Genomic DNA, 23,855 nt, shown 5'->3' on the forward strand with positions numbered 1-23,855 from the left:
CAGTTTGCACATTATTTTTGATTAGCATTTGTATGTTTTAGCTTAATTCTTTATAAACATTCTTTGGTATCTCCAAACTGAACCATCTCTTTTTACATACATAGAAATTAGCAGCCGGCACTCCAAGGCTTTATTATTGTTTACAGACATACTTAAACACCTGAAATATATGGTATCAATAGAAAAAAATATTTGTGGGTCAGGGTTGAACTGGGAAGACTTTGGCTCCCTCTGACCTTGGTTGTTTTTTTGCAGACATTTAATTACCCAACTAGGTAACATCATCAGTCTGATCTGCAAGAAAACAACTAAACTTAGAAACACCAAGGACTGCATACTTACAATATATAAGTCACGTAAAACCTAGGAAATATGTACTTGAAAAGTGGTATATACAATTCATCAGTCAACTTAAGGAGGTGGTTGACTTAGGGAGGTTTTACTGTATATATACCTACCAGTACTCTATATCCTGACTAAAACTGAGCCCCCATGTTAACACTGATTTAATTAAAGAGATACAAATCTCACCTCCGACTCTCATGTTTTAAAAAGATCTTTGTATAGGAGAAGAGCAGGCAGAGCAGGGTGGGAGTGGAGTTAAGTACATCATCAATTTAGAGTCACTGTATTCCCACAAGTGCCCAAGTCCAAACCTTCCTGAATTCTGTTGATCCTTATATGGTACCAATTTAGTGTTGCACTTTAGTTGATCAGATTCTTATGTATAGGCTTGAATAAATCATTTATGTTAACATCTTATAAATGGACCTGATACTTTGCACCTGACACTTTGGAATTATTTCAAAGATTTCTTTGTTCCTGTTTTTTGCTGTCAATAGTTTATCTATCTAATACAAGTTTTAGTTCTGCAAAAACTAAAAGAAAGGCTATTATTGTTTTGCTCTTGATGTACCGTATTTATCGGCGTATAACACGCACCGGCGTATAACACGCACCCCCCATTTTAACACAAAAATTTGAGTAAAAATTTTTTTCATTAAAAATAAATGACTTGGAAGCTCGGAACTTAATGTTGGATTAAAATTTATAACATTAGAACATGAATTATAACATTAACTCCTCTTAAAAGGCAAATATGAAATGAAAAAACACCTCTTTGAGCAAAAAAACTTAATCAGAATCACTGCTTTTTGGAAAACCAAAAACCTCTTCCTCATCTTCACTCTCTCCCTCTTTTTTCCCTTCCTTCCCCCTTCCTCTTGCCTATCAACTTCATCCTCTTTGTCTTTCTGCTCTTTCCCTCTCTTCCCCTTTTCTTCCTACCTCCTTCCTTCTCCCTCCCTTCTTCTTTTTCTTCCTTTCTTCTTCCATCTTCCTCCTTCTCCTTCCATTCTTTCTCCTTCCATCCATCTTTTCTCCTTCCATCTTCTCCCCCCCTCCCTTCTTCTTTTCCTCCCCCCTCCCTCCTTCCTTCCTCTCCTTCCCTTTCTCACACACAGGAAGGGGAGGGGGGCTATCTAGTCGCTTTCACAGCATAATTTCTTTATCTAACTTTTAAAAAACAGTGTGCAAATCAAACGAGATTTTCGTAACCTGCGAAGCACCAAGTTATATTATGTTGTTACAAATTCGCAGCTACTCCATTCTTTCTGATAGGGAACTACATTTCCCAAGATGCCTCAGGTCCTCAAAGCGCTGAACGCAGCTTTGCAATTGACTCCAGCGAGGCCTGGCAGCCGCCGGCTGGGGTGGTTGTCAGGGCGATGCGGAGCGGACGCGCCGTTTGTTACTGCTTCCAGCAATCAAGACGGAGAAGGGAAGCGACTGAAACTGACGCTGGCCTCGCTCTCCTGCTGCGGCTTCTGTTTCAGTAGGGAAGAAAACTTCCTTTCGCTTCCCGAATTTGACTGGGTCCCGGGGCTTCTGCCGGGCGGCAGAAGCCCGGGAAGCGAAAGGAAGTTTTCTTCCCTATTGAAACAGAAGCCGCAGCAGGAGAGCCGGGCTGCTGCCGGCCGTTTCACCTTGCACAGCGAATTTGACTGGGTCCCGGGCTTCTGCCACCCGGAGTATCGGCGTATAACACGCAGGCAGGGTTTAAGCTTGCAATTTTAGTTTTAAAACTGCGTGTTATACGCCGATAAATACGGTACTTGTTTCTTGCCTTTGAGTTAAACATGACAAGTGGTGACTACTACTTAAATAATTTGATTTTAAAATGTTACAAATGACATTGTACTAATTTAACTTGATTTTTTCTTCTTGTCTCGGTCTATAACTAAAACACCGCTATTTTAATTGCATGTATTCTTATTTAGTTGTATTTATTTCTTCTGATTCTTTTGCCCTTCTTTGCCTTAAAATAGAAAAAAAGATCGAACCCTAGACAGCAAGAATGCAGCAGTTAGTGACACACACTTCAGATTATCTGCACTGATTTTAAAGAATGGACATTCAACAGCCTAATAATTACGACATGCTTATCCTTTACTTTTACATAATAGACTAAGCAAAGTTCAACTATGTACAAAAAAGCTTTATCTTTTTTTTTTAAAGTTTTGTTTTAATTAAACAAAAACACAAAAAAAGAATCATCCTTCATTACATCTTGTAGAAAGCGTGTCAATTGGTTACAAAAAAGTTTTATCAAAGAAAAATTGAATGTAGAATAAAGAGAAATATCTATAACAAGACTTGAATAATATCCCAAGGGCGAAAAAAACCTGACTAAAATCAACAACTAACCTTTGCTCCTGGAAGCACTTCATTTTGTTTTAATGTAAGACTCAGTTCCATCCTTCCAATCAGCTTACATATTTGCACAGGATCTGAGGGAGAAACTTCAGGTAGGTTTCGTGGTAGTTGAGGGTGTGGCTCGTACATAATTTTTGGATTCCAGCTAGGTGAAAGCTTTGGTTCTGTTAACTATAAAATACATAAATAAAAATATAGATAAGCACACTTTCTGGGCTGTGGGCAGAAATACATGTATTCAAGCCATTAGAAAACTACAGTATAGAATTTTTCATACAAACACAAAACTAGAAATACTGCAATAACAGGATAAAAGCATTGTTAACATTACAAATTTAACTATGGTGTTATAGCAAAATGTCTCTGCAATTGTCCTCTCCCTATGTCCTGGCTTTCTAGAAGAGCATGAAGATCTGACCCTGCCAACTTGTATGGGGATCCAAGGGCACTATGCAATCTTGAGGGTGCCTTAAGGGTGTTCTCTCTGCCTTTTAACTTATCATTTTTCTTTATTTTTACTTGTTTATCATCCTTTTTAGTCTATCTTTAATTCTTTTTGTATGGTTCTATGATTTTTATCTATAAACCACCCAGAGACACTTAGTCGGATGAGTAATGCTTAGTTTGATAAATAAATAATAGTGTCTAATATTCTGACAATGTGATATGGGTCACTTAAATTATGAGCTGGAGCTTTTGCGATTAGCATATGCCAAATTGTTATACAAACTTTGTTTTATCGTTCTAGTGTTTAGCAAAATAACTTCCTTGGAAAGAATGCTAACTCAGAAGTACCGCTTCCCATTTCACTTCTTTTTAATACAAAGCTAATGACCAACCTAACAAACAGAGGCATTTTAAATAATAACATGGTTGGTGGTTATAGTGCTTTACAGGAAATGCCTTAGGGGGAAAAAAGACAATGGTAAGCTGAAATAATATTGAACAATTTGGGAGGGTAGAAGGGCTACTTGACTTTGGGATAAAGTGGACTTATAACTGACCATGAAGCAACATTGAATATTTAATTCAGAATATTCTACACTGCTATATTTTACAAACAAACGTGCATGGTAATCTGCATGGATGGAGTTAACAAAATTTTGGTAAATGCTAAATTGCTCAATTCAGCCTTTACAGAAATAGACATTCAAAACTGCAAATGCTTGGGAGAGAAAATATGAAAATTGGGAGAGAAAACGGGCAGGAATGCTTATGCCTTAAATATGTAATTTGTACAATGCATACAGATACTTATACTGATAGCCCTTGCTTCTTGATGGTAACTGGCAGAGGAAGCTCTGATGCTTAGTGAGAAAGTCACAAAGCACAACGTCACGTAACCACACCAACTTATGACAGCAGTTTTAATTGTCCCAGGTGTTAGGCAAATTCCACACAATTGTAGGGATGGCTGATTATCATTTGCAATTTCCTGAAAAATTTCCACACTCATTTTGCTTCATGGAAGCTGGTAGTGAAAGTTGCAGGTAGTAATCACATGACCTCAGGGATGCTACATCAGCTGCAACTGCAAGGATCACTGTGTCCCTTCTTTAGCATCATCATAACTTCAAATGCATCACTAAATAAGTGGATGTTAAGCAAGGACTACCTGTATACATTTATGCATATTTTTCAGTCTCCATAATGACAAATACTAAACAAGTTCTTGGAATACTAATGGTGACAGGAGAGCAGCTATCTAATCTCAATAGATGGAAGGTTCTGTCTCTGCTGAATGATAACCCAGCTGTAGTTTTGATCATGAGATTGCCATCTTCTTCACTGGAAGTTCAACTGGAATTGGGGTCTTCTCCATAAGGAAGAACCCTGCTGAACATGCCTCTGAGGTCAGAGGGAAAGACAATGAGTTTAAATTTTGTCTGTCAAATAACACCAAACTCTCCCATTGAAGGTAGGCTATCAACTTTGCTGTCCTTCTAAAAACACTTATGACTGATCAATGGAGGGCATTTGCAAAATAAATGGTTGCTACAACACATTAGCATTTTATATATCTGTATCATGGTATTATTATTTTTTGCTTTTATTGAATCAATGTTATGGTCTGAATCTGCTTTGCTTTTATAGTATAACCTACCAAGATTCATATTTTGAAATTTGAATTTCTGGTGCTATAGAAATACAATAAAAAATAAACAGAATTTTACCAACTGTGTAGTGGAACAGACTGGAGAGGATTTTGCTGATGCCGGAAATTCATCCCAGAAAAAAGAGACACCTGAGAGCTGTAATAATTTGTGAGCAAAAGCTGTGGGCTGATGCACATTTCCAGAACATTCATCAGCAGTTTCATCACAGTACACCGTTCTGTAACCAGTGAAATCAATAATGAAATAAGGATAGAATATAAATTGACAATGTTCTTGTTTTTATCACATGAATAGCTTCATAGAAAAAAAAACCTAGAAAGTCCAGTTGCCTTTTGGAAAAAGCACCTTTGGAACAACTATGACCTGGATGATTGAGAATCTCCATAAAAGTCTAGCAAAGCATTACTAAATCAATGGGCAGAGAAGCATATGCAACTTAACCTCTAGTAACATTAATGCACTAATTTAGTTACAAAATTCCTATATCTTCTTAACATGTTTACAATCCAAATCATTATTGCTACAGACATAATCAATGTCAAGTTCTATTATTGAGGAATACAATAGAACCTTTATTTTAAATTCTCACAAAGTACTGATTCTATTCCAGCCATCATTTAAAATAAAAAACAAAACCTACTTACTTCTCAATATGAATTTCCAGTGCTGTTCCACTTTTAGAATTATCTGGCACATGTTCAATTCTCAGAACAGTGTCTAAAAAATTGATTTTCACTCTTCTTAAAACTATAGTAAAAATATCAAGATAAGAAATAAGTGTTATACCTGCTAGATTCAGTTTAGGCAGAAAGAATCATATCATCAAGATAAATCCAATACTCATCACACTGAGCAATAAACCATAATTTATAAATCATAACTGATCACAAAGTATATTAAACCAGAAGGAAATAAATATTTAAAAACCTATATAATCTTACATCAGCTAAGTAGATACTACTATTTCCAAGCATCCGCTGGCTGATGTAGAATTGACCAGACTGAGCTTGAGGGTGGAATTAAACACATCATCAGTTTGGAACTGCTACAACCCTAAAAGAGCCTTAAGTCCAGTTATCCTTTAAGTCCCTTGACTCTTATTTGGCACCAATTTGCCTTGATTGTTAGTAGATCAAATTCTTGCATATAGATAGCATGAAATAAACGCATAGTGCTTTTTAATTCTATCCTGACTCCTGGTTGTTTTTGCACCTGACAGCTGGATAAAAAAATTGAAGTAATGATGCTGCTACTATTCCTTTTAATTATACAGGCAATGAACTCTTTCAGTCTCCCCACCCATCCAAGTAAAATCAGATTACAATGTACTAATCACTATATAAGAAAAACAGTTGGTATGTGCATTTCTTCTAACAATTCAGACACCATCTGGGTAGAAAACATTTAATGATTAAAATATTAGGCAGGAGAGACTGCTCAATGAACATGTGGAACATTGTCACTGGCCTCCCTTTTCTAACTATCATGAAAGTGGTTTATGCATGCAAACCTATCCATCACAGCACAGCAGCACCTATATGCTACTAAATAATGCCACAACATTTTAAAACTAGACAATTATTGTGACTTAATTAACAAAATATACTTTTGGTTAATTGTTAATTTGCTTTGCAGTTTATGAAGCAAACAGTACCTGTTTCAATTGTTTCAGCAAATTTCTCAAGTCCTTCAAAAGGCTGGGACCCTTCTCCTTGTTCATCTGTCAGTTTTTGACTAAGACATTCCTTTGCAAGCTGCATGCTACTCGTCATAAAGCTTGACCAATACATTGGTTCTGAACTAGAAGCTACCAAAAGAAGTCAAACATGCTTTATTTTTAGTCACCTTCAGCCACTATTAATATTAAATCAAGAGGATGAGTCAGTAATAGTAAATCATGAACTCAATCAACAAAACATTGCTGACTAATACTTTCTATTTGCACAGCAGTGATTTCCTATGTAGTAAACAAAAAGAGAAGCCTCTCAAAATTTATACTTATTCACACAGAAACTTTTCGCTAGTAAAATTAAAGATAGCAAAGTAAAAACTAGAGAAAGAATATTGTGGAGTAAATTGTAGGATATGTCTGTTTTTACATCATACATGTATGGAGAATAAATGTTCTGCCCAAATATTGCAAGATCAATAGAATACACAAAATTATTCTTCTGCTGTAGAAATCAAAATGGTAGACTTCTACAGCAGAACATGAAAGTATGGATAATTATATTACAAACATCCAATAAGTGTAATAAGTTTGGTCTTAAGTATTCTGAGGGTTTTTCCAACTGCTCCGAGATGCCAATAAACAAACCTATATTACCTGTGAATGAAAAGCAGGACCTCTCCAAGTATGAACATGATATATGAATATTATACGGCTACATAATAGCAATAGCACTTAGACTTATATACCACTTCAAAGTGCTTTGCAGCCCTCTCTAAAAAATTTACAGAATCAGCATATTGCTCCCAACAATCTAAGTCCTCATTATAAAATAAGACTGGTTTTCCCATATAGTCAGGATTCAGACAATAGATCTAATTATATAGTTACAATAAAGATTCTGAACAAAGAAAAGCAGTATGAATACTATTTTATGAAGAAACTTTAAGTTAGATGTGAGTTTATAACATACAGAATAACAGAGTTGGAAGGGACCTTGATGGTCTTCTAGTCCAATCCCCAGTTCAAGCAGGTGATACTCTACCATTTCAAACAAGTGGCTGTCCAATCTCTTCTTAAAAATCAAGTTGTAAACACAGTGAATCTACATACATCTCAATAGCCTACAACTGTGTTTATAAAGTAACATAAACTTGTTTATAAGGCAAAGGATATCATAGTTTTGAAATAAAGTATTTGAGCCAAAAAAATGCATATATTTGAACAAGACCAATATCCTTTGTTAAACAATCCTTTGATTATCTGCGGTAATACTTATTTCCTTATTATCTGATTAGACATGGATAAATATACATATTGCCTCATGATACCATACTTATTTGATATTCAAATATTCCATCTAGCAAAAATTAAGTGGATAAAAGTAGTACTTATTTAACAACTATTTGTTTATTGCAGTTCAAAGTTACAACAGTGCTGAAAAAGTGGCATATCATCAGGCCTCACATTTATCATAGTGTCCCTGTGGTCATGTGAGCACCATTTGCAACCTTCTCAGTTGGCAAAGTCAATAGGGAAGACAGCAGGAGGTCATGTGATGCCATCATGTAATGTCTTGCTTAGAGACCATGGGTGATTCGCTTAAATGGAAACAGGACTGCTAGGGCTTCTATTGCGATGTGGGGCAATCACATGATGTTTACTTAGCGATGGAGTTGCCAATCCCAATTAAGATAATTAAGCAAGAACTACCTGTATTGTGATACTAGATCATTTACACTAATCCACTTATCTTCTAACATGCAAAAAAATTATAGAATATGTAATGACAAGCAACCGTCGTTTATTAACTTACCTAGACATGGCCTTGGTTTGAAGACCATCTCTAAGCCCTTTACTTCAAGTGCACAGTTATCTTGAAGCAAAGAGCCCCAAGGAATGGACAGAGATATTGACTGAATAAATCCTTCAGTAACTTCCAATGGAGCATCTGCCGATTCCAGAATCTCATTCAGGCTCTAACCATATGGAAGAAGAATATAGAATTGTAGTATTTATTAGAATTTGTAATATTAATAATTACAATTTTAATATAAATATGGGTAATTTCTCTTGTGTATTTAGGACAAATTAGATTTAACTGCCTACAAAAATACAAGTTACAGTTAGGGTAGTACAATGCTTAAGGTTCAATCTTCAAAAGGTGTTTTTCGATATGTGGAAATGATATGGCATTTTTAGATTAATACTTCTTGGTATTTGGTGTGTGGTTATTAGATCCCACCTTGTGGCTGCCTTCCAAAGCTGCCCATATTTAGGGGTACATAGGTGGGTAGAAAAACATGTTGCAGACAGATCTTATTTTCATACCCTTGTGTGCTTTGAAGCTCTTTTTGAAGACTGAAGCTGAAGCACACACCATAAACAATTTTTAAAAATCCCTCTGTGTTTAAAATAACAAAGATGGTTGTCAAGTTGGATGCCTTTGGGAGATGATTAGGCCAATCCATACAGGTTAAAATTACCAAAGTCTGGTACTGGTCACAATGAATATATAATGGTTCTGGTAAGTGCAAAATATACATGAAAAATATTAATGTACTCATGTCCTGCTTGCAATCTAATTACTGACATCTGGTTAGCCATTGTGCAAAAAAATATGGTAGAATACTGTATACACCTAGGTTTCTCATATGATGCACCATAGCTCTTATTATATAATACAAAAACAAATCCCTTAATCCTATCTCCTTCTCCTCGGCAATCTGTAATTTTAATGCAAATCGGATATGCATTCATAGAAATGCCCATACTGAATATGGTTGGATACACCCATTTCTATAACTTTTACGCTGCAATAAAATAATACATTTTGCTTCATATATCCCGTGTCAACAAATCCCGTGTCAACAAATCCAATTAGCTATCACTACCATTTTAAGTATTATAAAATTTAATTTCATAGTCACAGAAAATGTGACAGATACCTAACAGAAAAGTTAAAATCAGATTGTAAAGGCTTTGTCACAATTAAGATATTATTATTTTTAGCAAAATGCCTGCCATACTTGCCAACAACTATTTGTGCTTATGTAAACACATGTTAGTGTGTTAATCAGTAATAAAAAGCTGTGGGAAAGTATCAATAGTAATACATTGATAATGACATTTTAACATACTGAAACAAGGCAAAGGCTTGGGTGTTTCAAATGCTGAAACACTGAAAAGTTAATTAAAAACAATCCCATAAAAGTGGACATAAGAAAAAATGGTGTTCATTTAAGAACATACAATATTTCATGAAGAATTCAGTTTATAGCTCAGACATTTTATCATTACAGATGTTCTCAATTGCATATTCCTGTAATCTCATAACCTTGACACAGTCAATATTGTTTCCCCTAGCATAACCCACTGCTGTAGAAAATATCACCCATGGAGCTTATTAAGGTTAAGAAGCTCTAAAAAGTGTCAGTCACAATACAGGCTACTAAATATATACAAAACATCAAGGAAAACAAATTTACAAAAAGCTCACCAAAGAGAACATGCCTTGAATATTAGAGGAAGTTGTGGAAAGAGTGGAAGAAACAGGTTATATCTAGACCTGTGACAATCAAGACTGAGGCCTTGGCATGAGACTAAAACCAAGCTGGTTTCCTTCATGGATGACCCAGAGGGGCTCTCATGGAGCCCCTCAAGATCATGATCACCTTTGTCATAATCAATATCAGAAGCCTCCAATAAATTTAATAAGTATCCTTCAGGACCACCTGATTGGGTTGGAAGAATTGTACCAAAGTAATTCTGTTCCTTCCTGGATGGGAGGTTCTACCTGGTAGTCATGGGGGCAGAGAGAGGTTGGTTCTTTGAGTGCTTAATAAGTAGGATTGTTTCCAATGAAGCCAAACTCCATAAAAATGGCACTGAATATGACTGAGATATCCAGGAAATTATCAGGAGATACATTTAGAGACCATACAGAACTAAGGACAGTGAAAAGTTTCTCTTTCAGAAGCCTAGTTTTGGATAACATTAGTGCCTAAACAGACAAGAGTGAATGTGATAAACTGCATCTTTCCAGGAACTCTCTCTACATCCTTAGGCTATAGTAACTGAAATAAGCAAATATGGCTATGCCAAGAATAGACTCATAATACATTTATCAAAAATCCAATAGCCTCAAATGAAGAAGGGTTCTTGCCATTTAAAATAATGACACTTTACAATGTAAGTGGACCTTCTTTGCTACATATGAATCAGAATATAAATTGGCTCTAGGCAGAATTAGATCCACTAATTGGTTTGTCGCAATGAGAAAAACTTTTGTGTTTAATTTTGCACTCGCAAAACCTTCATTCAAAACACCCTAAAGTCACATAGGGTATTAGCTTTAATCAGAAAACCATCAAAATGACTGCAATATTCCAGAGAATCAAACTACAGAATTGAGAAAATAGATAGTAGTACCAATTTTCAGTAAGTTGCTAAAATCTGGTTTGATTAATCAGTTTCATACATGTGGACTGAACATTTCAGATCCACAACTGTTGGGCAATAAAGTACATTCATAGTACACATATCTTACTTACAAATCAATCCAATGGCTTCTCAACCTTGCACTTTTAAATGTCAATATTTAGAATTGTCGTAACCTTCATTCTTACTATTTTAAAAAGTTCATTTTCAAGCCACAAGAGAAACTTTCTTTGTAATATTCTGTATTTTATTAAAAGGTAGAATAAGCAGAGAGGGAACCTGCTCCAGAATTCTACCTGTTGATATTATATGAACAGAAATGTTATCAAATCTTAGTTAATATGAACTTTAACAAATTTTATGAAGCTTATCTTGCATCTACCAACATTATCATTATCAATTTCATATTTTATCATAACACAGAAAGTACTGATTATAATTGTTTTAAAAAGAGCCTTCTCATTTAATGTCTATATATATTATCTATTAGAGTATTACATTAGAGAATTAAATAAAAAGCTTTAATAGGTAGAGTTACTGAGGATGTTTAATGCTAAATAGAAGGAACAAAAGGCTTTGCTTACTAATTGTATCCAACATGACAGCCTCAACAAGTCATTGTGGTTACTGCTAACAATTACCTCTTCTGGTAACCTGACTCAAAGCAATGTTATCATAATGCATTAAAGACCAATGTTAACAGCCTAAAATTTTTTAAAGGGAGAAGAAAAGCTAGAAAGGAAACAACTCTAACATTCAAGAGATACCACCTTGAAGTTTTCCCAAAGATAACATTTAGCAGCTGAAATGCCAGACTGAAGCTATGGGAAGGAAAATGCATGCTGCCGCAGATAAGAAAGGCAATCACTGAATGAAGGCAATCAGTGAGTAGCCATAACTTAATTCACATTTTTTCCTCAGCTGCAGGGTTTCTGATTGAGACGTTCTAAAGATAGTTAAGATTCCTAAATCATAAGATTCTTTAAACCAAATTTTCTTAAAAAAAACCAAAATTTATAAATACTTATATTAAAACTAAACATTTTATTTCAAGTGATTTTATTTATTCTTTCAATTTCTATAGATGCCCATCTCAGTCAATGACTCTGGGCAGTTTACAATTCAAACACACACACACACACACACACACACACACACACACACACAAAACAATCAAAATAATAAAAACAGTTTTTAAAAGAATAAAAAATAGAAACAAAATAAATTTAGATAGCAGCGTGATATTTGGCTAGTTAGAAATACAGTCAGGAAACAGGGCCCTTAACACATTCACACAGCTGTCCAAAGTCACCTTGTAGAGGAGATGGGCAGTACAAAATAAAATTCAGTGCCCCAGGGTTGGAAACAGAGTCAGGTTTTTAGGCCTTAAGAAAGGTTACAAGGTTGGGGCCATTCTAATCTCCGAAGGGACAATGTTTCATAGAGGAGTGGGCATGCAAAAAATGCCATCTTTTAGTCACTGCCAGCAGATACTCTGGCAGACAGAATCTGCAGCATGCCCATTCTGCTAGATCTGGTTGGGCTGGTAGAGGCTTTGGAAAAAGGCAGTCCTGCAATCCTTCAAGTATTTCAGTCCCAGCTATGTAGGGCTTTAAAGGTAACCACCACCATCTTGAATTAGCCTGAGTTATTGTGAACAGTATTTAGGTACAGGTATGGGTTCAACTGATGCATCACCAAAAGCAGGAGCCACAAGTCCAGAAGGACCCCCAGATTGTACACCAGGTCTGTCTGAGGTAGTGCAACCACAGACAGAAAGATGGAAGTACTTTGTCTTCAAAAAGTCCAAATACCTACAGCCACTTTGTCTTGCTGGGGTTGTAATATTTTCTATATCAATTAAAATATAAAAATAGAGAAAAATACTATTCTACAAAATAAAACTTTAGTAAAAAACATTTTCTAAAATTTCTAAATACCTTCTAAATTTCTGTAAAAATATACTTGATCTATAAAAGCTAAACAGAGACATAATATCACAAAAGTGTTTCTGCTTACAAAGACCCTTGATGTTTATATTAAAATATAAAGGCATGATTTATACTTCTCTACATAAATAGAATTTTTTAAAACTTGTCTTTATCACTAAATTATAATGCTGTCAAATATGGATTTGATCAAATACCTACCATAGCTATGAGTTGTGTATTACACTTTCACAGGATCATGCAAATAATGGAATTACCGGTAGGCACCTAGTAATCCTACTTTAAAATCATAATGCAAAATATATTTTCAATGGTCAAATACTATATCTAGTACTAGAATTTCCATAATCTAGATACTTTTTCCTTATCTGGCCTCTTTTTGAAATTATTATTGTTCACCAAATATAATGTATCAAAATGTGAGTTGATTCAGAAATTAACTCTAACATGAATTTGCACTTATTCCAAGTGAGCCAACTGAAAACAACCTGAATGAGGCAACCATTTCCACTTCTTTTATCATTCCCTTTTTTTCCTCTCCTTAAGTATAAAATAAAAAAATAAATTTTGACTTCAATGCCATCGTGATGGCTTCAGTTCAAAAGGATAGAAATAAGTACTTGGATTATGATCCAAATTATTTGGGAATGACATATCGCTTACAGATAAATCTGTTTTTACATCTTATCAAACCTGGATTACTCCAAACAGCCTCAATACCAGTGGTGAAATTCAATTTCTTTTATTACCGGTTCTGTGGGCGTGGCTTGGTGGGCGTGGCAGGGGAAGGATACTGCAAAATCTCCATTCCCTCCCCACTCCGGGGGAAGAATACTGCGAAATTCCCATTCCCTCCCGACTCCTGGGAGAAGGTTATTGCAAAATCTACATTCCCACCTCATTCTGGGGCCAGCCAGAGGTGGTATTTGCCGGTTCTCGAAATTTCCACTCCGGTTCTCCAGAACCTGTCAGAACCTGTGAATTTCACCCCAGTCAATACGCTCAAGCGCTCTCCAACATTTTTGTCAAGGGAATGATAATCAGAACAATAAGAAGAAGAGGGGCAAGAAACTGAAACAAACAGCTGCCAAAAGACAATTCCTCATTTTGCCAGCTGGAACTAGATCACTTACCCATTTGTCTAGAGGCACCTGTGCCAAGCAGCCTGTGCCTTGGTAAAGATCCAGCGTGAGCTGCTCCAAGCTGAGCTTCTCCTGGAGAAAGTGGCCCAGGTACCTCTGCAGCAGATACCTGCAGGCCCTTTTTTTGATCGACTCAGAGAAGGGCCAAGGCATGGTGGCCAAGGAGAGAGAGGGAGAAAGAGAGATAGGAAGTCCAGGGAAGTTAGAAGAAATGAGATGCAGGGCTGGAGGACGGGAGCCAGGAACCCACAAAAACAGGTCTTCGGGAGTTACCAGACGGGGGTCTGTTCAAGAGGAAGAAAACAGGTCGGGGGGGGGGGGGAGAAGGTTGGGATTGACAGTCCCACCAGTCAGGAACTCCAGAAAGGGGCGTGTGCCGAGGCTGTCAATGAATGTCAACGAGAGTTGAAAGCGGGAGGGGGACGATAGACCGTGGCAATAAGCCTGCTTGAGAGGGTCCGGGGGTCTCGGTTAGTGGTCAGAAAGAGCCTCCCGGCTCGTCTACCCAGTCCTGCCCGAAGAGGCTTCACGCCGCAAGACCACCGCCGCGACGGCGAGAGCAGGCGGTTCCATCTCGCCTCTCAAAGCGCCGCCATCTTCTCCGAGGCCTGCCCCCCCACGGGAAATTTAAAGGGCCAGGCGTGGGAGGTTTTCACAACCCACGAGGGTCTTCGGCTCCCTCCCCCTCCCCTTCCCCAAACCTCTCTCGCCGTCCCTCGCCGCGAGGTTGTTTTTCTCCCTTTCTCTCTCCCTCTCTCCGCCCCCTTTCCCCGCCCCACTGTCTGGGGGGCGGCGAGGCTGAAGTCGTTGCGCCACTCAGAGCTTGGGTGGCGTAGACACGCTTCGGAGGACGTCAAGTCTTGCGAGGAAGCCTCGTCATCTTCTGGGGCTGCGGAAGGGAGAGGAGGAGGAGGAGGAGGCCCGGGGAAGTGGGCCCGGGGAAGTCACGTGACCGCACGCCTTTGGAATATAGAGATACGAAAAAAGAAGAATGGCGGGGGCTCTTAGCTTGCAAGTCTACGGTGGCGTAAAAAAAATATTCACAAACGCCTGCAGGGAGATTATTCGAAGGCTTCCCTCTACAGCTGTTGTGTTTTATTTTTAAAAAGATGTCCTTTTTAGTTGGGTGGAAATACGTATAAAAGACAAAAGTAAATCCGAAGTAAAGATGAATGCAAGGTTTTAACAGAATGACAGCATTGGAAGGGACCTTGGAGGTCATCTAGTCCAAACCCCCTGCTCAGGCAAGAAACCCTTGATCAAGAGTCCCCAAACTTGGCCACTTTAAGACTTGTGGACTTCAACTCCAATTCTGGGAGTTGAAGTCCACAAGTCTTAAAGTAGCCAAGTTTGAAGACCTGTAAGCCCTTGATAATTGAGCAGGGTTATTTTTTTTAAGCTTAAACTACTCGCGCTTTCGCAATGCAATGAAATCATCCCGTCCTGATGCAAATGTTAGTTGATAACGGCTATTTGTTTGAGGTTGGGTTTTGTTTTTTTTGCTTTTAAGGGTAGACCATTCGTGCTTTCGCAATGCGCTGAAATCCGCAATGAAATCACGGTGCCCTTAGAGAGGGTTATCCTTAATGAAATGCATCCCTGGGTCAGTTCCGTTCGGATCCTGAGTCCCACGGGCCGTCCCCCCCTTAAACCACGTGCAAGCTCCATCGGCAAACGGAAGTGGCGCCGCTTGTTTTTCTCCCCAGGCCGCCGGTCGCTGGTGATCGTGCCTTGGAAAGTGAGAAGAGGCGAGCCGAGCGGTTTCGTTGCTGGGAGCAAAGAGAGAGCGAACGGGGGGGGGGGGGGTGTCTTATCCTTTCGGTTAGTGAAGGGGCCGGGAGCAATTCTCATGCAAGACCTATTCGACGGGCAGACGCCGAAGGAGAATGGATACGGGTAGATAATGCCGTCGCGATCGGAGAGCGAAATCGTTTGGGAGAGGGCTAGTGGGGGATTTGAACGGGAGACCGCGGGGGTGGCGATGCGATTGTTCAGTGCAACGTGGGAGAGAAAGGAGCATCAGCTGCTGGCATCTGCCCCGAGTTATTTATTTTATTTTTATTTATTTAGAGAATTTATATTGCCGCCTGCTCGCACATAGGCGGCTTTGTTGTTAGTCGCGAATAGAATAGAATTAGAAATAGGAAATAAAGCAGAACAGAATAGAATAGAATTCTTTATTGGACAAGTGTGATTGGACACACAAGGAATTTGTCTTTGGTGCATATACTCTCAGTGTATATAAAAAGACAAGATACATTCATCAAAAATCATAAGGTACAACACTTAATGATAGTCACAGGGTACAAATAAGCAATCAGGAACAAATCAATATGAACATAAATCGTAAGGATGCAAACAATAAAGTTACAGTCATGCAGTCTTAAGTGGGAGGAGATGGGTGATAGGAATGATGAGAAGATTAATAGTAATAGTAATGCAGCCTTAGTAAATAGTATGACAGTGGTGAGGAAATTATTTGTTTAGCAGAGTGATGGGGGTTTTTTGGGGGGGGGAACTGTTCATGTGTCTAGTTGTCTTGTTGTGCAGTGCTGTACAGTGTCGTTTTGAGTGTAGGAGTTGAAACAATTTATGTCCAGGATGCCAGGAGTCTGTAAATATTTTCACAGCCCTCTTTTTGACTCGAGCAGTGTACAGGTCCTCAATTGAAGGCAGGTTGGCAGGAATTGTTTTTTCTGCAGTTCTGAAGTTGTGTCTGACCCATTGTGACCCAATGGACAACATTCGTCTAGGCCTCCCTGTCTTCTACATCCCCTGGAGTCCATTTAAGTCAATTTAAGAGGGAGGGAGCCACCACAGAAAAGGCCCTTCGTCTGGGCACTGCTAGATGTATCTCCTTAGGGGATGGGACCACAACATACCTTGACTCCCTGCTCTAGTGGGTCAGGTTGATGTGACCAGCAAAGATGGTCCCTCAGATAACTTGGTCCCAAGCCGGGAAGGACTTTAAAGGTGACAACCAGCACCTTGAATTGCATCACGAAGCAAATCAGCAACCGAAGCAGTTCTCGCAAGAGATGTGATACATGTGCATACATTCTCCACCTGGGATCTTCCAGTGTTGGGACTACAACTTCCATGGTTTCTAGAGAAACAGGGAAGCTTCTCCGTCTCAACTGTGATATGTCAGCCAGAGAATATCCTGTATGCCTTTGTACAGATGCTTTGCAACTGTATGTTTGTCCCCAATATTGAATACACAGGTAGTCCTCAACCACAAAGGAGCCCAAAATTTCTTTTGTTGAGTGTGTTTTGCCCCAACCTTTCTTGCCACAGTTGTTAAGTGAATCCTGCAGTTGATAAGTTAGTAACTCGGTTGTTAAGTGAATTTGGCTTCCTCATTGACTTTGTCACAAGATCGCAAAAAGCGATCCCTGAACCTTGGGACACAGCAAGGGTCATAAATATGAACCAGTTGCCAAGTATCTGAATTTTGATGTCATCACTGTAGGGATGCTGCAATGGTCATAACTGTGAAAAATGGTCATAAGTCACTTTTTTCAGTGCTGTTGTAATGGTCACTAAATGAACTGCTGTAAGTCAAGGACTACCTGTATTCTCGTTTAGTTTGCCAACATTTCACTGATAGTATTACCCAGTTGAGTAATAAAAGATGGGCAAGTCAACAACAAAGCTGAGCATCAAAGATTCCTCCAGTTCAACCTTGAGTTACATATATTCCATTGTTCTCAGATTGCATGGGGAGTGGGAGTTGTGTCACACACGAAATGCTGAGACAGGGTTGTGGGATTGATGAGAAATATGGGCCTCTAGATTGTAGGATCTCAGAGGCTCTTGGAGAGTGATAAGAAAGGAGTGACCTATAACAGTATTTCTCAACCTTGGCAACTTGAAGATGTCCGGACTTCAACTCCCAGAATTCCAAATGCTGGCTGGGGAATTCTGGGAGTTGAAGTCCAGACATCTTCAAGTTGCCAAGGTTGAGAAACACTGACCTATAAAATTGAAACTTGCAGCAAATGGGAAGGAAGCTACCAAGAAACATGCCCAGACTGGAAATAGTAATAAACGATGAGGTTAAGTAGAAAAAAGAAGAGATCCTTACTCTATGTTGAATACAGTGTTGGCTGATTATTTTCTTCAGGGCACCAAAAGCTTCCACTTTGAAATCACGAAATAAAGGTTTAAGTGATTATTTCAAAATTTAAAAATCCAGGTTTTTTTTTAAAGTCTGTGTTCCATTTTGAATTTCCCATTGCTTAATGTTGTTATAAATTGTAATATAGTTCTAGATTTTCTAAAAATTCATATCACATTCAGAAATGTATTAAAAGTTCTGGCTGAAGAGGTATTTGGATATGTACTAAATACTATACATATATTTTATGTGCAGAATGGAGACCGATTATAATTCCATGGATGAATCCAGTAACAGTGGAACGGAGAACCATTTTGAAGGAACAGATGTGAAAGACATGAGAATAGAAGCAGAAGCTGTTGTGAATGACGTTTTGTTTGCTGTGAGCAACATGTTTGTTTCCAAAAATCTCCCATGTGTTGAAGAGGTAGCATACATAAATGTGGAAACTAGGGAGAAGAACAGATATTGCCTAGAGCTAACAGAAGCAGGACTCAGGGTAATGTTCCTTTTTTGTATGTATTTTTAAGTGTTTACTGCAGACTATTTAGTAAATGGTTACTAAAGCAATCTACTTCCTTTTCTTTAAGTTCCAAATATTTTATATAGAAAATAATTTTCCAGCAATCAGTAATTTGATGCAGTAAATGCTTCATAATTACCCCATTTACTGTACCTATTAGTCAGTTCTTGAGAAATCTATGTTATTGATTGTCTTTTCAATATCCAAAGGTGGGGGGGGGGGCAGGTCTGCAGAACATGTTATGTTGTCTTACTTTATCCATGTGTTTATATTGTACTAGATCCTTTCTTACTTTTCAAATATATATATTTTCTTTTGTAGGTGGTTGCTTATGATTTTGACCAGATGGATGACACTTTACAGAATCCCTACCATGAGACTGTTTACTCTTTGTTAGACTCAGTTAGCCCAGCATATCGAGAAGCTTTTGGAAATGCATTACTACAAAGACTAGAAGATTTGAAAAACGATGGGCAGTCCTGATTGAATCCACAACCAAGAGAGAGCTCCAAAAAATGTTGTAGCTGAGAATTTTGAGCCGCTTATGCTGAGAACTTGCAAAGGAATACTTTGTTTAACTTGCATTCCTTGCTTTTAACATTAATTACTGTACTAGTTGTAATGGCACTATCTATAACCTTCATAACTAAAGCTGTTCTCAGTAAATAACTCACTTTGTTCTCAAACTTCCAAACAAAGTTATAGTCTTGGTTAATTTTCTTTCAAGTGATTGAATAATATTTCTGTTTTAATCTCTATTAACTCAGTGCTTAGTTTTAGCAATGCTGCAGTTGGCATTAAATGTTTGTAACAAGATAATGCTTGTTCAAAATTTGCACAATACAGTCATGTTTTCCAAGAGTAACTTGGAATTTTATGAAGAACAGAAAATTGCCTTGTGAAGCTCAGTAAAATAGATTTTTCATTTACAATATTTATCTCCAATTGTTGTGCATTCTCTAACTCTCTAGGAAATCATAATGAATACTCACAAACATTTTAAGCTCCACACTGATGAGCAGTAAAAAGCAGTGTTTATTGTATGAGTTGCAAACTTTGAATACTGAACAGAAGATGAATTGTTGGCATAATGAATGTATTCATCAATTGAAATACAAATGGTATAAGCACAAAGATAAGGAACTAAAAAGGTGCATTCTTCATAAAGCCCCATATTTCTTACAGTTTTTGCTAAAATGGAATGCATATTCTATAAAGGGTTATTTACAGTTTAAATGTTTACACAATGTACAGTATATTGGAAAGTATTTTGCACGCCTTAATTAATATATTCCCAGTTACTAAATATTTCTATATTACCCTTAAGTATTTTAGCCATTGTTTTAAATTAATGTACAACACAATTTTAATTCAAAACCAAAGAGTCAAGTTGGATTTGAATTGAGAGAACAATTAGATACCTAAATATAAAATTTGCTAACAGTGGTGCTGTTGTTTTTTGTTTTTACTGCTTACAAAAAGGGCGTGTTTTTAAATGAAAGTTTATGTATAGCAGTCATAATCGCACTGTACACTGATACTCTTTGCTATATAGTGATAACATTCCAAGTTCTCCGACAGATGAACTTAAAATTTGAAGGACTTAAATATATCTTGCACCTTGGAATTTATTTGGGCGATAGTTTTATCGTAGCTGAGAATTTAGTCCAAGAATTTACACTTTTAAACTGTTATAATGGCATATTTCATTTTGTACATTTATTTAAAAATATGAAGTGCACAAACAATTAAGATGTATGCTCACATTTAGACCTATAGGAGGAAATATACTTTACGTAATTGACTTCGTACTCCTTTGTGAATAACTTAGCCATGTTTATTGTTTACTAATTTATGTTAGAGGTTGTACATTTAAATAAAGGCACATAAATGATCTGTACAATGGGTCTTATACTCTTAGGACCCCAACTCACTTTTAAAAAAAATATGGAGCTTTTGTTTGTATGGGTTACATTTATCAATATTTACTATATTAAAAATTATAATTGATGCATTCACTGCCTCTATCATTTCTCATAATAGTTTGAAGGGATTTTAATATTGAATTGTTTTTCAAAATAGGCCAGCACGCAATTTTGATTTTGGGGATGTGTGAGAAGAGTGCTATGATTAAGAAACAATGATATAGAGTAATAAGTAAATGTACCCAGTGTTTCTCATTAGAAGTATACACAAATTGTACGGATGGAAGTTCGTTTCCTCTTAATTATCTCTCTGTTTCCCCTACATCAGAGGTCTCCAAACTTTGGAACTTTAAGACTTGTGGACTTCAACTCCCAGCTGGCTGGAGAATTCTGGGAGTTGAAGTCTACAAGTCTTAAAAGTTGCCAAGTTTGGGGACCCCGGTCGTATATGCTAAAATCTGTACCCAACACCAAGTTGGGTTGGTAAATGTATGCTTCAGAAGCATGCCCTCAGCGCTCCAGGGTGATTGGACTGCGGCTTTCCAGCACTGGGTGTTCCGGCTGCGATGGAGGAGCTGTGCGGTCCATCGGGGATGTGATCGTCACCCGATTCCCCAACTCCGACTCGTTACGGAGCAGACCAGCTTTAGAGGCTGGCGTAGCGGAGGACGGGAGGTTTCCCTTCATTCTGAAGCCCCGCCCACTCCCGGTCTTTGGCTGCTCGCCCTTTTGGCTCCTCCCATTCCCCCCCCCCCGGTGCCAAGCGCGTGGGTCGGTTGCCCAGCAACCTCCGGGCGTTTTTGTCAACTGCAACCATGTCGGACGAAGAGGAGGCGGTGGCCGAGGCAGAAGAGATCATTCGCAGCCAGAGGATCTTCCTCAACCATTTGGACAGCTATTGCGGCAGAAACATTGGGAAGGTGGGGGCGCAAGGCTGCACTACTTAGAACCGGGAGGGAGGGTGGTCGTCCGTTTCGGGGCACGCCGCGGACCCGCCAAATGCATCTCCATCGCAGCAAAGTTAGGGGAAAGTCGGGCACGACTGAATGGATGGCATCGCTGTCACTTGTAGAGAGGGTTGGAAAGGAGGGGAAGCATTGGGGAAGGAGTCCACACGGCTTTTTTCCCCCAGTCGTGATATATAAATTATAAAAAATTGTAGAGATTCCCAGTCATCCAGGTCTTGTCCCAAAGGTGCTTTTTTTCAGGAGGCAATTGGACTTTTTTGTTTTTTCTTCGAAGATGTTTCGCTCTCATCCAAAAAACTTCTTCATTTCTGACTGGGTGGTGGGGAATGGAAGGATTTATATTCCTTGCAGACAGCTGGTCATTTACATCCTTTTAGAGTCCTTGAAGCACTCTGAGGTTTACCTGTGTTCTCAGGGTTACCTGAATAGTGCTAAGGGTTCCTGCGGTCTGCTTTTTTTATTTTTCTGGAAATCTGTTCATAATCCCACACCATTCGAAGGGTGTTCATCCCAATAGCATAGCTAAATTATAACTCTTTCAACAGGTTAATTGTATGGGAAGGGGTGAGAAAGGAAATGTGGTATTTCTGAATATTTGGTAGTTGACGGTATACATTTAATGCAAGATATCCCACTTTTCTTACAGCAATTCAAAGCAGCCAATTTTTCCAATCCCCAATATTCAGTGAGATCGTCTGTAGTAATAAGTTCCTGTAGTTCCAGGGGTTGGAATGAGAGCATTCAAGGGTCTTCCCAATGTTTGATCTCTAAACCCCGCTGTCTCTGTATTTGAAGTAAAATGTTTTCTCTTCAAAACAGTTTACAAAGGGATTATATGTCAATTATAGTTTTGGGAGTCCTCCTTCTGATATGATAAGCTACAACACTGATAGTCATAGGGTACAAATACCCTATGACAAATACATAATGATAGTCATAGGGTACAAATAAGCAATCAGGAAACAAATCAATATGAACATAAATTGTTTGTAAGAATACAAACAAGAAAGTTACAATCCTGCAGTCATAAATGGGAGGAGGTGGGTGATAGGAACAATAAGAAGACTAATAGTAATAGTAATGCAGCCTTAGTGAATAGTTTGACAGTGGTGAGGGAATTATTTGTTTAGTAGAGTGATGGCGTTCGGAGAAAAACTGTTCTTGTGTCTAGTTGTCTTGGTGTGCAGTGCTCTATAGCTTCATTTTGAGTGTAGGAGTTGAAACAATTTATGTCCAAGATTCGAGGGTCTGTAAATATTTTTACGGACTTTTTTTTGACTCATGCAGCGTACAGGTCTTCAATGGAAGGCAGATTGGTTGTAATTGTTTTTTCTGCAGTTCTAATTATCCTCTGAAGTCTGTCTTATTCGTTGCAGACTCAATAATTCCTCTGTAGAACTGTATTGGCAGCTCTTTGGGCAGTTTGAGCTTCCTGAGTTGACGCAGAAAGAACATTCTTTGTTGTTCTTTTTTGATGACGTTTTTGATGTTATGGGTCCATTTTAAGTCTTGGGATACGATCAAACCTAGAAATTTGAAGGTCTCTATTATTGATACTGTGTTGTCTAGTGCTTGTAAGAGGTGGTAGTATGGGAGGGTTATTCCTAAAGTCTACCACCATTTCTACAGTTTTGAGTGTGTTCAATTCCAAATTTTTCCGGTTGACCATGTGGCTAGTTGTTCAACCTCCCATCTGCATGCAGTTTCATTGTTGTTTCTAATGAGATCAATCACGGTTGTATTATCTGCAAACTTTAGTAGATTATGAATAGATAGCAAAAAGAGAAAATAAGACTGCATAAGAGCTCATATCAATTTGTTCATTTCACAGTGCTTGTTCTTAAGACTTATTAAATCTATTTCTTATTGTGTAGTTGAACAGGAATTTAAAAAGGTTATATGGGCATATTGGTATGTGGGAATGGTCTTGTGAGACAGGAAGAAAAGCTGCAGACTGAATAATCCATGTGTAAAAGATACCTCAGTTCAATAAGAGGGAGGGGATGGTGGAAGCATTTGAGAAGGGACTCTTCCAAGTTTTCTACTGTGTTTCCCCGAAAATAAGAGGGTCTTATTTTCTTTTGCCCCACGAAATATGGCCTTGGGCTTATTATAGGGGAGGGCTTATTTTCTGGGGCAGGTGAGAAGCGAGGTGCGCCTTTTACCTTTCCAGCTCTGTTGCGTTCCTCACCATTGTGCTCAGGGAGGCGGCTGGTAAAAAAAACCCTTCTCGCGAGTTCAATCAAACTTCAAGAGCCAAGGTGGCGCAGTGGTTAGGGTGCAGTAC

At 38.2% G+C, this 23,855-nt stretch overlaps 3 protein-coding genes across 5 annotated transcripts in view; 2 read left to right on the forward strand and 1 right to left on the reverse strand.

Annotated features, from left to right (window-relative positions):
* ATG2B (autophagy related 2B) overlaps positions 1–14,982 on the reverse strand; it is a 56,076-nt gene extending 41,094 nt beyond the window's left edge. Inside the window, exons 1-6 of the mRNA XM_032233839.1 lie at positions 14,024–14,982; positions 8,318–8,480; positions 6,487–6,639; positions 5,477–5,579; positions 4,890–5,049; positions 2,707–2,886 (exon numbers count right to left, since the gene is read on the reverse strand). Coding sequence (XP_032089730.1) covers positions 2,707–2,886; positions 4,890–5,049; positions 5,477–5,579; positions 6,487–6,639; positions 8,318–8,480; positions 14,024–14,185 — 921 coding nt within the window. The 5' untranslated portion in view covers positions 14,186–14,982. The remainder of the gene's footprint in view (positions 1–2,706; positions 2,887–4,889; positions 5,050–5,476; positions 5,580–6,486; positions 6,640–8,317; positions 8,481–14,023) is intronic.
* A 619-nt stretch (positions 14,983–15,601) lies between these two features.
* On the forward strand, positions 15,602–20,412 carry GSKIP (GSK3B interacting protein). 3 transcript variants are annotated; one of them, XM_032233869.1, is made up of 3 exons: positions 15,602–15,780; positions 18,408–18,651; positions 18,997–20,412. In XM_032233869.1, the coding sequence occupies exons 2-3, from the start codon at positions 18,409–18,411 to the stop codon at positions 19,156–19,158; spliced, it is 405 nt and encodes a 134-aa protein (XP_032089760.1). In that variant the 5' UTR covers positions 15,602–15,780; position 18,408; the 3' UTR covers positions 19,159–20,412. The 3 variants fall into 3 exon arrangements, with proteins under 3 accessions (XP_032089760.1, XP_032089751.1, XP_032089742.1); XM_032233860.1 differs by having other exon boundaries at positions 15,603–15,770; XM_032233851.1 differs by lacking the exon at positions 15,602–15,780 and adding an exon at positions 15,820–15,928.
* A 994-nt stretch (positions 20,413–21,406) lies between these two features.
* The window catches only part of AK7 (adenylate kinase 7), a 38,207-nt gene continuing 35,758 nt past the window's right edge, over positions 21,407–23,855 (forward strand). Inside the window, exon 1 of the mRNA XM_032233894.1 lies at positions 21,407–21,520. Within this exon, the coding sequence (XP_032089785.1) occupies positions 21,416–21,520 (105 nt within the window). The 5' untranslated portion in view covers positions 21,407–21,415. The remainder of the gene's footprint in view (positions 21,521–23,855) is intronic.

Source organism: Thamnophis elegans, chromosome 1 (assembly GCF_009769535.1).
Source record: "Thamnophis elegans isolate rThaEle1 chromosome 1, rThaEle1.pri, whole genome shotgun sequence".
Taxonomy (NCBI): domain Eukaryota; kingdom Metazoa; phylum Chordata; class Lepidosauria; order Squamata; family Colubridae; genus Thamnophis; species Thamnophis elegans.

Coding starts and splice junctions, on each gene's coding strand:
- GSKIP (XM_032233851.1), top strand. CDS start 15,882: ATGCAAGACCTATTCGACGGGCAGACGCCGAAGGAGAATGGATACGG. Junction 15,929..18,407: donor CCGAAGGAGAATGGATACGG/GTAGATAATGCC, acceptor TTTTATGTGCAG/AATGGAGACCGATTATAATT. Junction 18,652..18,996: donor TAACAGAAGCAGGACTCAGG/GTAATGTTCCTT, acceptor TTTCTTTTGTAG/GTGGTTGCTTATGATTTTGA.